This window comes from Ischnura elegans, chromosome 4 (genome assembly GCF_921293095.1).
Source record: "Ischnura elegans chromosome 4, ioIscEleg1.1, whole genome shotgun sequence".
In the NCBI taxonomy this organism is placed as follows: Eukaryota; Metazoa; Arthropoda; class Insecta; order Odonata; family Coenagrionidae; genus Ischnura; species Ischnura elegans.
The window spans coordinates 92514209-92530521 of record NC_060249.1 but is presented as its reverse complement, the minus strand read 5'-3'; the positions used below and the strand labels follow the sequence as shown (position 1 = coordinate 92530521).

General features: G+C 39.0%; 1 protein-coding gene across 2 annotated transcripts in view; it reads left to right on the top strand.

Annotated features, from left to right (window-relative positions):
• Positions 1 to 16313, top strand: part of LOC124157779 (sodium-coupled monocarboxylate transporter 1-like) — a 95135-nt gene that overhangs the window by 56816 nt on the left and 22006 nt on the right. For both annotated transcript variants that reach the window (XM_046532786.1, XM_046532787.1), the window contains exon 2: positions 12696 to 13054. In XM_046532786.1, the coding sequence (XP_046388742.1) occupies positions 12696 to 13054 (359 nt within the window). The remainder of the gene's footprint in view (positions 1 to 12695; positions 13055 to 16313) is intronic.

Sequence of the window (16313 nt, the reverse complement as noted above, 5' to 3'; positions counted from 1 at the left end):
ATACCAGAACACATTGTTGCTAGACGACTCCTCCGTTTTCCTTCTGCAATCACATGCCGCCTGACCCAGCAAAACACAATACACTTTATCTTAAGCTGATATTACACCCTTTATTGCCATTTTTGAGACTTTTATCAGTACGCAGATCCTTGTGGCTAATAAATGTGGTCGCTTCCTGATAAAAATAGTACACTATTTATGGCCGATTATTTAGTATTGGTAGGATAGTGTTGGTAATTGATGCTTGTAGCATTCAAATCCCAAGATATTTCATAACACAGTGGTTTTTAACTAAGTATATGTGATTCTTATATTTATGTAGCGGAGTTTTGACTTTATATTACGTAATGATTACTAGAAATACAATTATACTGAATTATGGAGCTCAAAAATAGATAAATATGAGTTCACGAAACGTTCCCTAAACACGGAAAAGCTTCGATTACAGTTCAAGTTATCCCGCAACTGGCGCATTTTGATACTGTATGGCCATCAGCGTTAAAAATTCAAACAATTATGTGACTATTCATCACGTTAATTTTAAATAACCTATACGTAGAACACGAGCTCCTTGGCTTTCTTTATTTTTGACCCAGCCGTAAGAGTAAAAAGTCAAATTGCTTAATTCTAATTGGATAAGGAAATTTGAGCTCATCACTTTGACGAAGAGAAGAGCAGTGTCTTGCGTCTTCTGTTATTAGTCGCGATATCCTATCATACTTCCTAGTAGTAGTGATCTCTTCCGTAGCCAGAAGACGAAACACATAAAAAAGATAACCTGTAGTTCCGGTAACGAAAAAATAAATATATCACTCCACATCGACACCACGCGAACTTGCTATCGTGTCTGAATTCTTATATAACCTGTCTTTCCAGCTGAGGATGACAATGATTGGTATAATCTTATGAGGCATTTCCGCCCAGTTCTTACGTGTTTTCGGTGTGTATTTTTTTATCCCTTAAAGGTCCTTCTCGGCGAAAGTTGCAACACAGCTTTCTCTCCTCTTCCTTCTCGGTCCCTCCCACAGCTTCACGTGGGTTTTTGGTGCTCTGCAAAAACCATCCGTGTGGATCGAGGAACTGCACGCCGTCCGCTTCCCGTGACAAGTAGTCGAAGGAACCGTTTCGTTCTGGCTCCTCAATTATGCAGATCCCACCGAAAAACGAATCTAATGTCATTTTCATGAAAATCTCAAAATATACATTCACATATTTGTTATCTAATATCCCAAAATATGCTCTCCGAGTGTAGGTGTGACAAAAAACATGAAGTTCGTAATCACATACGAACCGTGATAAAAATAAAACTCTGGCACGTCTCCATACCAAGCTTTGAGTAATTTCCAGCTGAATACTGTTACTGAAGTCAAATGGATTGTATGTGCATCACAGAATGGGGATTAAAAAACTTTATTTGCATTCCAGTATATTTTATGAAAATCACACTCGAAAACAATCATTTTCTCTAAATAATATTTTTAAATTAATAAATCTGGTATAAAAAGCTCAAAAATAACGTTGATAATATCCACAACATAGATAAAACTCTTTCGCACTCCTTCAATGTATAACTTTCCGCATTAGGGTTGGTGTAAATTTGATGAAAATAAGGAAAATTACAAAAGTTTGTGAGTAAAACATATAGGTGTCGGAGTGGAAAAAAATATTAATCGTAATACCATACAAATTGTGATAAAAATAAAACTCTGGCACTTCTCCACGCCAATTTTTGGGCAATTGGTGGATGAATACTGTCACAGAAGACAAAAACACGTTATTTATGTAATAACGGCGTTTAGCTTCAGAAGCAATTATTTCTTTTAATAGTCAATGAATTATTCAAGTTCTGCGTGCCCTTATTTTGGTTTTATCATTAATGGATGTCATCCATGACTAACAAGACTGCTTTAATTTAAATATCCACAACGTAATTGTATTGAGTGGTTCATTGGCGATAGACCCTTTTTAAAGCTTTCCAATCGACATATTCGGTCGAGACACTGATTTCACTGATCCCGGAATAATGAAACCTCCTATGCAAGCTCATACCTTATACAACGAAGCTCGCCGCTAGTTGTTTTGTAACGCTTCTATATGAAGAAAGCGACCTTTGTCAGTGCTCCTGCGAACCTAGTTCACCTCGATAGAACCAGCACTCCCATGCGTAATCTACCGTATGTAATCGAGTTCCATCGGTCCATGGAGATGCAATACATTGTCGGCTTTGCTAATTCCCTCTAAAATTAGCCCATCGGTGATCGCTTTATTTTCTTGCCTAACAACGATTTTTAAAACCCGCAAATTCCGTCTGCATTATCTCCGACGGATGTAATGGCCTTCCCCGTGCTTCAATAAAAATTTTCATTTCCGTCAGTCTTGAACATAACAGGGTATCTGAAATATCATCCTTTACACTCACGGAGTCTTATTTATTTCGCAATATCTTCGCTTCTTTCTTCGCACGATGGTTGCTCATCTGTGTATTTCTTTCGACGTTTTCCCGCCATAATCTTCCAATCTATCATCTGTCGCAACAATATCGTCCACACTATCTCTCGTCTAAAATAATGGTATGGATAGCAAGAGCAACGACACATACCGTGTCCCGTATTTAAAAATTACAAAGAAAAATGACTGCTTTGTATACAAGCGTGAAAGACTTTTGTATCGATAGGTTGCGCCTTGCTATCTCGCGGAAGAATTAAGGTGCGAAGTCATTTCGAACCCATAATAATTGCATCACACGTTCACAGGATTGCCAAGTTAACGGGGTCACATTTAAAAGCACGGTCACACATGTGATGCCGATCCACAACAATTGGATATGGGATTTTATTCTCAACCGGAGATAAATACTTTATTTTTTTAGTTATATGGCAACCGCGTAATACATCAAAAATTCTGTTATTAATCTCACAGAAATAAGTGTTAGAGAGAAATCTGTCCACTCACCTACCATGCATTCGAGTACCCGATGACAGACAGCATTTGGAGTGCTTCATGCCCAATAACCAGGAAATATTCCTCTATATCTACTGCAGAGTGACAGGGAGAGAAGGTACTTCATACACCGAAGCGCTCTGGTCCCAGTGAAAGTCCCTTTCTTCTCCGATGTTCCATTGTTTGCAGGATCGAAATCCATCCGAGGCATTCATAGATGCTCATCTCCTTACCGAGCTACCAACGTAAAATAAACAAACGTGCCACTAGTAAATAGGAATCATGAACACATAAGAAAAGTACTTATTTATTACAATTAAAATTATGAAATATGTATAACTCTAAAATTTTAATCGATGGTACAATTAACATTAAAGTCCGTCTGGAACTGAGATAATTTGGAACATTTACTCTTTGTGGTTGTTTCAACTTCATATTTTTAGTATTATCCCACAATCCAATCTTCTATTAAGAGTGTTGAAAACTAAACCGAGTAAGTTCTTGGTCTCCATCAATTTTAATGCTATAAACACTAATATTGAGTTATCTTAGAGCTAATACTTTCTATCACTGTGCATATTAAAGAGAATTGATGGCGGTCAATTTTTTTATTTAGCAGCGATGATAATATTTTCAGAAAAATAGAGATTGATTCAAAGTACCCAAGTATAATCGGTGGAGTAATGTTACCTTTTTTATGCCCTGATACTATAAGGGAATGATGGATCCAACAAATAACGAAGATAATGCTAATATTTGTACAAACTTTGAGCAACACTTCCCAAGAATATTACCTCCATTCTTAATACCGCTAAGCAATTAATGCCTCAATTTTTTCCCTTTCTTTATAGCGTAAATCGGTAAAGTTAATGGCAACCTCAACTCAAGCACAGTAATTAAGATTTCTTTGGTAGAGTAATTACAGGAATTTCATTTACATAATGGAAGTTTAAAAATTATTCTTCTTTTATTGCAGCGGCGTTTTCGACTACGTCATTAAGTGTCAAAGTAGTCGTTTTCCTTTTCTCCAAAATATTTTGCACATACCATCTGTCCAAAAATCAATTCAAAATATCTCATTTACTCACATATCACGATGCTCATCTCTGAGAGTGGAAACGAGTTCCTGCAAAAACATTCAACCATTCGCACGTTTGAGTTAAAATGACCTTCATATCGGCACCAGTAATTTGTTTTGCATAAAAAGCGACCTATCGGTTTGGGGCTCAATCTTTCAAGGAGGAAAAATTCATAATTATGCGAAATACGCAGAGAAAAAAATCTTTCAAGCTGTTCAGAATCGATTCCGAGCGCTTCAAATTCGTGTTGGGACTGCTCCTAAGTCGTTTAGATAATCTAGATATTGGAGGGATATTAACAAGTGATTGAAATAATAATTGTTCGTTTCTAATTTTACACATAACTTAAAGTACAAATATCTATGGACTAAGAGATAAAATTTCGATGGAAAACAACCACTAGGCATAACCGATATTCAAACCCACATCTGCCACTTTCCAAACAATAAGACTAATATTAATAATGAAAAACACTTTGTTACGTCCCACAAAGTGTTTTTCATTATTAATATGGAACCCTTCCACCATGTAAAAGCTTTAAGTTTCGATTCAATGTAGCTAAACCTGGTTGTTAGAATTCATGAATTACTACCAGTTGCGATGAATTTTTAAGTTATATGGTACCGATTCATTTTTAAAAGTTATAATAATTCGTTAAATGTATAATGCCTTTAGTTGCTTCACATAAATAAATGCCAGAGAGAACTCTGTCAACTCGAAAACAAAGCATTCGAGGTCGCGAGAACGGAGAAGTGTCCTGGTGTTATACCTGACCGGCAATGGGGTGTTTACATAAAATGTTTCTGTGCTTAAATATCTTTTCAAAATAAGAAGGAAAGTAAGAAGATGAAGAGAAACATAGGTTTTTATGCGGTAAAATTCGTAAATATATCATTATATTGATTTTAAAAATTGCTAAAATACCAAGGATATCAGCGGGAGAAGAAACGTCTTGCGATTCGTCGATAGGTTTATGACGTAACTTGTCCGCCAATGGTCTCATTGCGACTGGGAAAGGAATTAAATTAACGAAAACATGGCGTGGAAAATGGAGATTCTGGTGCGAATCTTTCCGAAGTCAAAAATTTTATATCACAGTAAATTTCGTCCGCATGAGGGAACCTCGTGAGCAAGCGTAGAGGTGATATCGATGGGAGAGGAGAAGCACCGCCCTCAACCACATTCCGCTCATGACTCGCAATATGTAAAACTTCACCATTTGCTACTCCCGAGGCCCCTTCTTTCAATCCCAGCGGCGGCCCCTTCTTCTTTCCACATTCTTAGCGCTATCCCTGATGACCACGGAGGCTGATGAGGGAGGAGGGGTTGGAGAAGGGGTAGGTGGAGGGGGGAGAACGAGGCAAGGAGGTCATAGAACTTAAGATCAAGAGACACCACCACCACCTCCCTCCCTCTCTACGGCGATATATATTACATCCGGGGAACGCCACATTGCCCAGCATTTACCAATGTGAAATCCGCGATGGTATCTACGCGTCTCACACAAATGAATTAAATGAGACTGAATAAAGATATTCAGAAATAGAAGATTATCAGTTCAGGAAATGTTCCCACAAAAACAGAGAAGTTTCGTTTGAGTTCAATCTATCCCGCTGATGGTGTATTAGGATGCAGTTGAGCATCAGCGCTAATACCTCAAAAAAATTAAGTGACAATTCATAAAGTTAATTTTAACAAACCCATACGAAAAACGCGATCCTCTTAATTTTGTTCATTTTTGATCCAGCCGTTGGAGTAAAACAATAAACTTTTTTTAATTATATTAGGATAAGGATGAGAAAAATAAACGCATTACTTTGGCAAAGAAAAGAACAGTGTCTTGAAGGGGAAATGAAAATATTGAAACGGATATGGGAATTAAATGAAGGGAATGGAAAAAATGAAAAAGTCAAAGAATTTAATGCTCTAATCACACTACTAATTTAAACAGTGATCCAGCCGTAAGGTTTGTTTTGGAGTAGTAGGGCATAGCTCACTACGGACCAAGCGGCACGCGAGTGAGGACTGCACTTTCCTTTCCCAGGGTCACTCGCAACTTCTTGTACTTTGAGGATCTGTTGATCATGTTCTAAATTTTTTCCCGAGATATGAACCCTGAACCCCTCGAAAAGTAGCCCAAAGCCCTGCCCACTGAGTTCATACGATGCCTAGCCACTCTACTCAATGTCATTTTCGTGTACCAGTCATTCCGGATGAAGCTTGAGGACACCCCTAATAAAATAACTCGGGAGGTGAAGTCTCCCAGAGAGAAAAACTGGCACTCCCTACTCCGCAATTTATGAAATTAGCATGCCAAGAGCAGTCTAGGGAGAACGGTACCTTCACTTACCCGAATTTACCTTCGGGTTGAAACACTACAGTGAGCGTATCGCATTATTGTCTGATGTTAACAATGAATGCTGAACACGGTGGCGGCGAGGAGGGGTCAAGTCCTCGCAGACAGGTTCAAATCCCACTTGAATGGGATTTTCAATGATTAGGATGTTCGACTGAGTGTGTTTTCCAATAAGTTACTCGCAAGAAAGATCTAAATTGATCTGAGAACTTTTCATTGTTTATCAACGTCGGAAAGCATAAATGACTATAGGTCGTCGAGAAAACGCCGACCTCTAAATCACTCCTTCTCGGCCCAACTCTTTGGGTTACCTTCTATCTTCTATCACTCGTTACTCTCTTTTTGACCGTGATGAATCCTTTCAATGCTTAACCACAAAACTGAGTTTGAAAATAAATTGGTGAAAGTTTATTTATTTTCCTCGTGAAATATATCCACCCATGGAGATTAATAAAAAATAAATTTGTAAGCATTAATAGACCGGCAATCAAATGTGTAGTCTAAAAAATTACACACCGTGCCTTAAATATGCCCATTTAAATTACAACACTAAGAAGTACTCTTTTGAGAGTATTGGAGATAAAATGGAATCTTGCAAAGTCGTTCATACAGTTTTTCTAACGATGAACTGCACATAACTTTGGCGTAACGATTACAGACGGTCAAGTAACCAAGACGCCAAAAAAATCGAACCAGGAAATAGCTGCTAGTGTTCATGAAATAGTAATTACGAGGCATGCAAGAAATTAATGTTCACCTCTTCCTTGAGTATTTCTCCACTTCTTGCACTCCCGACGCTCATTGCTACCACAAAGTGGAGGGCAAGAGAATTTTCCTAACTAGAACACTCGCGGTCTTTTAAGCCTTTAACGCGACTCGAGAAAAGCAACGGTGTCTGTAACCGAATGGCGATGAGATGGTGCAAACGAATTGAGTCTCAGACAGACAACCTTCCGCAGAAATACTCTCTACTGAGGTCACCTTGGTGCTCAGCTGGGATTGGTAGAGGAGAAAAGGCATGAACTTGCGCACCGGTTTTCCTTCTTCGGCTTCGATGTTTCGATGAAAAACCACTTTGATTTTTTTCAGAAGGCGAAGCCTTCAATGACGCCCCTTAACTCTTATGATTACGATACTTATTCCGCGTCGGCTACAAAAGAAAAAAAAAACAAACGATTATTCAGCACACCTTGCCGTGAATGCACACGAGAGAGCATTGTATAACTAGAGTAAACCTTTAGATGCATTTTTGATCTCCATTGGCAGCGCATTAATTAATTTCAATTCAGGCAGACATTACGACTTCTAAACCTTTTTCAGTTTTCAAGCATGCTCGTGTCTGAATTAACAAAACTTTAATATCTTTTGCATAAAAAATCACGAATTGTATGGGTATTAGATATTTCTACGGTATTGAAAATTGACATTTTCAAGCAGTGGTAGAAAATATTTTCCCTTTCATTAATTTTTCTCTTCCACCAAATCTAATTTAAAAATATCTGCCTTTCAAACTTGTTTCTATCTAGGGCTTTTTTCCTGGTTTCCTGGTATGAGACATCGCTACGGAGCAATCAATCTTATTAGATCCTTGACATAATTTCTCTGCGATGGCGAACAGATTGAAATTGTCCGCAAAAAAAGTCAAAAAACTTTCCTTAAAAATTTACGAATCAATCTGCGAACCAGTTATATCTTGCGAAGGCGTTACCTTGAATTCTAGATTTTACCGAGGTAAATGCAGCTCAGCACTACATATGAATCTTATACAAAAATCGGCATTAGGTGCTTTCACATATCGCACTGTGAAGAACTATTTTCCCGTTATTTAGTCCCTTAAAATGCTCATTTTAAAATTTAATGCCTCGGTTGTTAAAAAACTAAATCGCAGAAACTAATAATTAGCAGTTGAAGCATAACTATCTCTATTTTTTAAATTTATAACAGACTGCATCTTCCGTCATTAAAGTCAACTGGTCACTAGTTTTTTTTTCGATCATAAGACGTCGTGATATGTTCCTTCAATTGAATTTGAGTTTATTTGTATTTTAGCAGTGATAATATTTCACTCGCAGTCCAATATTTTTCCCCATCAATAATAATAAAGCTATTATAATAACATAAAGTGACGCAATTATTGGATAGGGTAAAGGAAATACACGGCAGATAACTAATTCAATTTCATTACATCAAAGGAGTCAAAATTTAAACAGGAAACCGTAGAGTTACTCTTTCCACACTGTCACCACACGTTTGAATGAAACTTTTCAGCGTTTGAGAGACCGCGAGTGGATCATGCACATTGTGTCTTCGAGGACGGATTTCACGTGGAGTGCCAAGAAAGAAAGAATGGGACGCGAAATACTTCGCGTCGGTTTGGCTCTTTCGGGACGCCTCCTCCCATGCCAGCAGCGCGAGTTCCCTCCGCACGCCCCGTGATTCACGGCCGGCCTCCGAGGTCAGTCCGTATCTAATGTAAGCAAGAGGACGAGAACCCGGGGATCGCGTGCGTCGGATGTTGGTTGCTGCAACTAGAAAGGCACGCAACCGCTTTGATTGAAATCGCTTTGCGCCCTAAGATGTCCGTGATACCCCCGGGGAACATCTGCTGGTTTCGGAATCAAAACAAAAATGAACTGAACTGAAAAACAATATATGAACTGAATACAATTTTATAAACACCATAGATTATTTGTTTATACTACTGAACCATAATGGCGAACATAGATCCCCATTTTGAAAGGGGCCCAAGCTCCTTCTGCCACCTCCCTTATATTCGTCCGTATCATTAGCAACTCCAAAAATTAGTTTGGCCCCAATATAACCTCGGTGACGAGAGGCGATCGTGACTGCCAGAACACTTAAGGAATATTCGTCAAATTCAGCGAAGCGATATCGGCACTAAAGGCCTCCCTCAATCTTTGGTGCCTTCCCGAGATAATGATACTCATCAATAAGTTAAGATGATGGATTGATAGTGGTAGGGAGAGCCTAGATCATCGGATGATTAGGTCAAATCCTTTTAAATGAGGATACTCCATAGCATTTTATAATTAAATACGTACGAATGATAAAATAAATGACGAAGCATTACTGCATGCCGCAGCTAAGACACTAATTCAGACTACGATAATTAATGCCTTTATGTCCCTTATTTTTGGGGATTTTTTCCCATTTCCCATATTCCCCATTTCATAGGCCTCGGTAAATCAGGATTTAACCAATTAGCTTTCTGTTGCATTTAAAATTCAAGCCCTCTGAAATGCTAAGCCTCAGTAGGAACATTTTTAAACATTACTTGGGATACAGTAAGTTGAATTAATATTATGAATATTAAATTCCTCAAAGATAGGCCTAACGCCATTTAAAGAGTTAGAAATGGTAAAACTGGTTGGTTATATTCCATACAATAATTATAACTCCCGACTGAGACCAAACAACGATGTCGAACTCTCAGCGGTTTCCATTTACAAATACTTTTGAATGGTTGATAATTTTAGAACGCAGCCAACGGAAGAAGTCAACGTCACTGATAAACGTAGTTGGAATAAATGTAACTTGATCGTACGTCATTGGTGACGCAAATAGGTTGTTTTGACGAAATTGTGTTGCTAGATTTATGCTTTATTGGCTCATTTCGATGGCTATGGAGTAAATATTTTTTCAGAATAAAAACATGAGCGAATTATCCTAGAAAAAGCAGAGTAGATCCACGAAATACCTTCTTTCAGACGAACATACCTACGTAAATGATACGTATTTGATTTTGGGTAGCTTTCATCAAATGTTATGCAGTACATTCTTTGCAGTTCATACTATGCGCAATAACTTCTTAATGCCGCTCAAATATCTCGGCGATACACTTGACTGCTTCACAATTTTTCGTGATTCACAAATGAAAGCAAAATGAATGAGACACTCATTTAAGCATGCCAGTGTGGGATGATTATGAACGTAATTAGACTCTTATTATCAAAAATGAGTAGGGAGCCTTTTCAGAACGTTAAAGGCATGGGAAGTCAGAGGTTTCTTTCTCTTTAAAGTTAATTTAAGTACCTATAATGCTAAATTCTTATTCCTAACACAAAAAACGAATACTTGATTCATATACCACGCAGTTTGTCATGGCCCACTGATCAGCATTGTGTGACTGTCTACTTCAAGCCTATCCGTTGGAGTTCAAGGATGCACTTAGTTTTTCTGTCACCATCAGTCGCCAACAAGGCCAAGCAAATTATTTTCTTATGGTCGTGACATTGACTCAAACTCACCGTAAAAAAGGCCACTAGTCCTTTGCTCTTTTGTTCATTTTCGTCTTGAGGTGTTCAAAACAATATTGCACCGCCTAAAGTGATAGTGAAAATATGTTCTTAAACTAATTAAAAACATCGGCTCCATTATAGATCACAACCGCAGGAATAGGTGAATGCTTATACAGGCAATTTTCCTTAGTAACGATAGCTACTACTCAAATACTTATACGGCTCTTACGCTAGGAAACAGAAAGAAAAATTATGTAAATAAAATGCTAATGAAAATAGTTTCACTGCCGTTCTTTTATCATCCTCACCGACAATAACAAATATAATGAGTATATTTAAAAATATCTTATATCTATCCAGATTTTAGGAGCCTTTGAGAAATAGCAAACATATCCTTAAAATTATATGCTCACATACGTAAGTTCCAAGCGTTAAAACCCACAGCTAAGTTCGCTGGAAGTTCTCTAAACAGAACCTGGGCGTTGGAGCATAGATCTTTCATATAGGATATATATATAAAAGATCTATGCGTTGGAGTCGCTCAGTGGAACAAATGTTGACAGCAACATCCGGAAAGATGTCACGGAAAGGAATCGTGGAGATTCCACCAAGCCTGTCATTAGAGCATTCAGGTGATTTCGCCACAGTTGTGGGCGTGAATTGCACATGCTGACTGCCATGCGAGAGAATTTCACTCAATTCACTTTAAGATGGTGGCTCCCAAATGATCGTGCAGAATAATATTAAGAAGATATTCTTGCTCATAGGGAACATATGGAAAGGATTTCACTATTTAGGACAATACTATTAAAATAAAGGAATGATGAGGCATTTATTCGTCTAACTAGTTCCTCGAGTAAACTTCGAAGCATCCCTGAAAATGTTATTCTCAGGACTTTTATTTATTTTTATAATTTTTATTGTTTTCCCGCTATCTTGAAAATTTATTTGTTCTATTTGCATCGACATATAAGTAAACCGTATCCAATAAAGTTGCCGACGCCTCTCATAAATAATAAACTCACTTCATCTGTTTCCTGCTTAAATATTGGCGGGGTGCGAGGTGGATAGGTGTTACCAACAATCTGTCATGCGTGGCCTAGAAGGAAGAATCATTGTCTCTTACGCTTTGAGGCTGCGCAGTTGCACGTGCCAAGAATTTCAACTTTGCTCGGCAATACCGAGTTATGTACGGCGGGATTCGAACCTAAGGTGGGCGGTGTAGCACGCGAACGCTTTCATCACACGGATAGTGATGTCGAATGACCTCTAGCTAAGCTTGAGTTTAGATCAGCAGCTCGTGGAGCGTGTTTGATTTCATGAGCTGATACTATTGCTCGGCAAAGCCATTTCCTTACAAAAATTATATAATTTTAAAGTTATTAGTTGATAATCGTCATCCATCCTCCTCTCCATTAATTTTACTATACCTAAAGAGATATTTTTCCTCGATGCGAAACATATCTTAATTTTTATTGCCAGTTGCTTTGAAAAGTACTAAATTAAACATAATAAATTTATATAGGTTATTAACTATTAAAAATAAAGAATTTACACTTTATTTAATTTAAATTTTATACCCTAGTTAATTTAAAAACCATAAAAATTATGAAAACGATTGCTTGTTGCTCAAATTAGCGCTGTCATGCACATCTTGTAATTTTTTTAAACTGAATCAAAGAAAAGTTCATAAAGCGGTGCACTTATTCACTAAATTGTAATTCCAAAGGTTTCAAATATTGACCTATACTATTTTTTATTTCACTGCGGCTCGCAGTAAGTAAACACAAAATAAGGAATTCATGGAACCCATACGACGCACCCGCACCCGGTCAATCGTTACATTCTCACTGAAGATGATGCCGAGATTGGAATAAGGAAATCGGAATAACCCTAATCCTCGAAAGGAAAAGAGATATTTACAATCGCTTTAAATGAATTCCAAAAACACTCTTGAGCTCGTGAAAATTAGCTGTACACGTATTTTTGGGACATAAATCCATGGCATTATTCCTTTCCAAACTTCATACCAATTTTTTTGTTTTTTTTCCTCCCATGCAGCCACTGAATTCCGAAGAAGATCGAGGAGTGTTAGCAGCGGGGATGGCTTCCGAGATGTTATCCGCGTCGGCCTTCCACAACGGCCCTAACCACCACCGCCATTTCGGCTGGCAGGACTACACTGTCTTCGGCGGGATGTTGGTCGTGTGCTCAATGATCGGCATTTACCACGGCATCAACTGGCGCCAGGTTCTCGCCAAGTGGTTCGGCGGCTTCTCGGCTGCTCCGGCCAAGGGAGCTCCTCCAGGCACGGATGCCGTCGAGAAGGGATCGGCCGGCGGCGGACAGTCTTCTGGAGAGTTCCTCACGGGCAACGGCAACATGAGCACGGTACCCGTCGCACTCTCGATGCTCGCCAGGTGAGTCAATCTACCCCGGACAGTAGGGTCAGTGACGTAGCCGGGGCGGGGGCACAGGGAGCACGCCCCCCAAAACCAATTAATGTTAGCAGAAAAATATTAACCTATAAAATAAATTTGTTCCACTCCACCAATATGTTTTAGAAAAACAGCTTCCCGACGACTTATCAATTGTGTAATTTTAAGTGCCAAAATAGCATTAAATGTGATTTTTAGAAAAAAAAGTACACATTTTTGCCAGAGGGAGGTTCCAGCCCCTATACCCCCCAGGTCGTTCCTTCCCCCCCCTTCCCCCCCCCCCCACCACTTCGTTCTGGCTGAGTAGGGTGATACGGATAAGTGCGATATTCTGATTTTAATTTATTAGCATGGTGAGTAGAGCACTTGTCTGCTGATCATGGATTCGAATGGGGTTCGGGTTGTTGTGGTGACTAGTGTGTTGGCCTCCCACTCCGAGGGCACGGGTTCAAATCCCGGCGGTGGCAGAGATTTGCCTGAGAGACTGCCCGATCCCTGATTGGGTATATTTCGGGGGCATTTCAAGCACAGCACTCCGTCCGTCGGATGGTACATTAAGCCATGGTCCCTTTGGGTCCTTCCGTCAAAATTTCTGGTTTCTCTCCACCCTTCCTTCCCTACCCTCCCCTACGGTGCAAATGGCCTTAGCTCTCGGTCGCCTCCTTCGAATATCATCATCATGGATTCGATGTACGAGATGGATGGCATATGGAAAGGAACGCCCCCCTTAACCTAAATAAGTGATATTATCACACCTGAGGCTTAATCAGGTGTGAGATTTACCCGCACCTATCCAGCCTTCGGGTTAAATTAGAGATTGAAAGAGTGAATGAGCGAATAAGTAGCGATTGTTGAACACGGAAATTTTAATTTATAGAGAGGAAATTAATTTTCTTCTTTAGAGGAAGAAAATGATAATTGAATGATGCTAATTCTTTCTATAATTCAATCATCTATCGAATAAATATTTTAATTTAAATTATTTTTTCCGCATGTACGAAATAAATTTAACCATAACTAAATGACGTCTGTGAGACGCCACGCGACCAATCGCGTTCTGAAACGAAACGCGCCTTACGGAGAGCTAAAATACTCCAGCATTTTCTTCATGAATGACCCTCAACAACAAACTTTTAGTTCGGTGTATCACCCCACATATACGGGTGATATCGTTCGCAGGTTCCGCAGGAGTGAATTCTGACTCCTCTTGCCTCGATGGCAATGACTGAAGAATATCACAAGGACTCCGGTCGGGACATCTAAGATGAGCACTGATTTGTCTTTAACGATACACGAAACCACGGTGTTAAACAACCCCACAGATAATGAATGAAAAGGGGAGATGCTTAGATAAAAGTTCCCGAAGATGAGAGCTTACGTGACCCACATATATAAACATAACGCTGAGTCGTCGACGATCGGAATGACAAGGCCTGAGGCCGTGACCTATTTGGTGCGATCCTCAAAACCTTCCTGATTTGCATTTGTTTCCGTCACATACCTCTGGAGCTCGTGGTGGCTCGTTCTCAAAACGCCAATACTTCACTAACACGCAGTGCCATTCGAAATACGAGTTTCACATTGCCATCACGATGCCGCGGGTTCCCCAGTATGTAAAAATCCATTGGTTCAAAAATTTCCTCAAACTGATGCTGTGGAGTTTCATTTTGACCACTAGTACCATGACGACACGTGTAACTATATGGCTCCTCAATGACAATTTCGGATGAAATGAAAACATTTCTAATCGTCGTCGCAGTTCTAACATTGAACCAACAGATTCGTTCCTATTGAATAGTTTTGACATTCACTCTTACACTAATTTTATTAAAAATAACCAGCGATCATTTATGTATACGTCGTAAACCTATCATTAAACTAGCTTAACGCAATGTCCTGCGGTAGTTTTTAGTGCACTAGAGATCCATCGAGAAAAATGAAATCACATAAAATGACTGTTTATTATATAAGTATAATATTATCATATAAAATGTATGAGAAAGGCTATTAAATAGGTTCAATAAGGTCACGAGCTATGAAATGATCTCAATTACACGTTTGGTGACAGAGCACACACTGTCGGCCTCTTAAAAAAAAGTGTTCCACTAGTAACTCCGCGAAAGTGATTACGGAAATGGGTCTCGTCTTCGCTACCATTTTTTAAAATAAAAGATTTAATAGCGATCCTCTCAGAGCTATTGACATTAAAATAATTCTGTTCACCCAACGTCCCAGTCTACTTATTCGCCAGGCGAACAAACATTCTCCCGCAACTCCCTTGCAGATCTTATTTGCGAAAGTGACTAAACAATCCTTCGCTATCCAGTTTTATCCGATTCTTACGCTATCTAGAAAGGAGGCATTCGAACGACTCAGGCGGGAACTGCGCCTCGGTCTCCCTTTGCATTCCGCGGGCCCAGTTATTTGGCGAAATGATTACTGGCCGATTCACCTTTCTATCATTATCAGGCAGACCGGCTGGAGCAGTTGGATGACTCGCATCACTGAATCACCCCACCCCTCCCACTTGCTTTTCGGCTCCTCGTTGGCGAAACTTGTTGAGATTCTACCGTCTTGGGTGCCAATTGAACCGAATGACATCGGCAATTTGTGAGAGAAGTGTTCGCATGCAAGAAGCATCTCTATTTAAGGGATAATCAGGATACAGAAGAATAGTATACGGTTGATTGAATTAAATTCAATGGCGTAGTTAGAATGAGAATTGACACAGATCTTGAAACGTTAATATTAACGGTAAAGAAGCCATTTTAAATGGTCCTACACTCAGATTAAAATAATGTAATAAGCGATTTCGGCTTCCACGCAAGCGACCAAGATTAAAACGGCAAAATACTACAACACGTGATTTTTTAGCTGGATCTAATTGGATGATTCCCGCGATAGCGTTTGTGTACATTGGTTTATTTTCATTTGAAATTTTGTTTCCATTATACGTAATATTCAATAAGAAATCAGGATTTTAATCAAATCCACCTTTCTTGCGAACTTTTTCCATTTCCCAAAATAAACCGAAGAAGACTGTCAATGTTGGCCTCATCTTTAGGTGTGTGCGCAGCTACCTTGAGTGTTCTTGCACGTATATAATTACTCTGTGGTTCTATCCTTCATAGATGTAGCATGTGGATTCAAGCATATTATTTTTGTCAAAGTTGGCAAATGGATTTTTTTTTTCAGATTGACAAAGGCAAAAAATCTCGTTTCCAAACGATCACTGAATTCA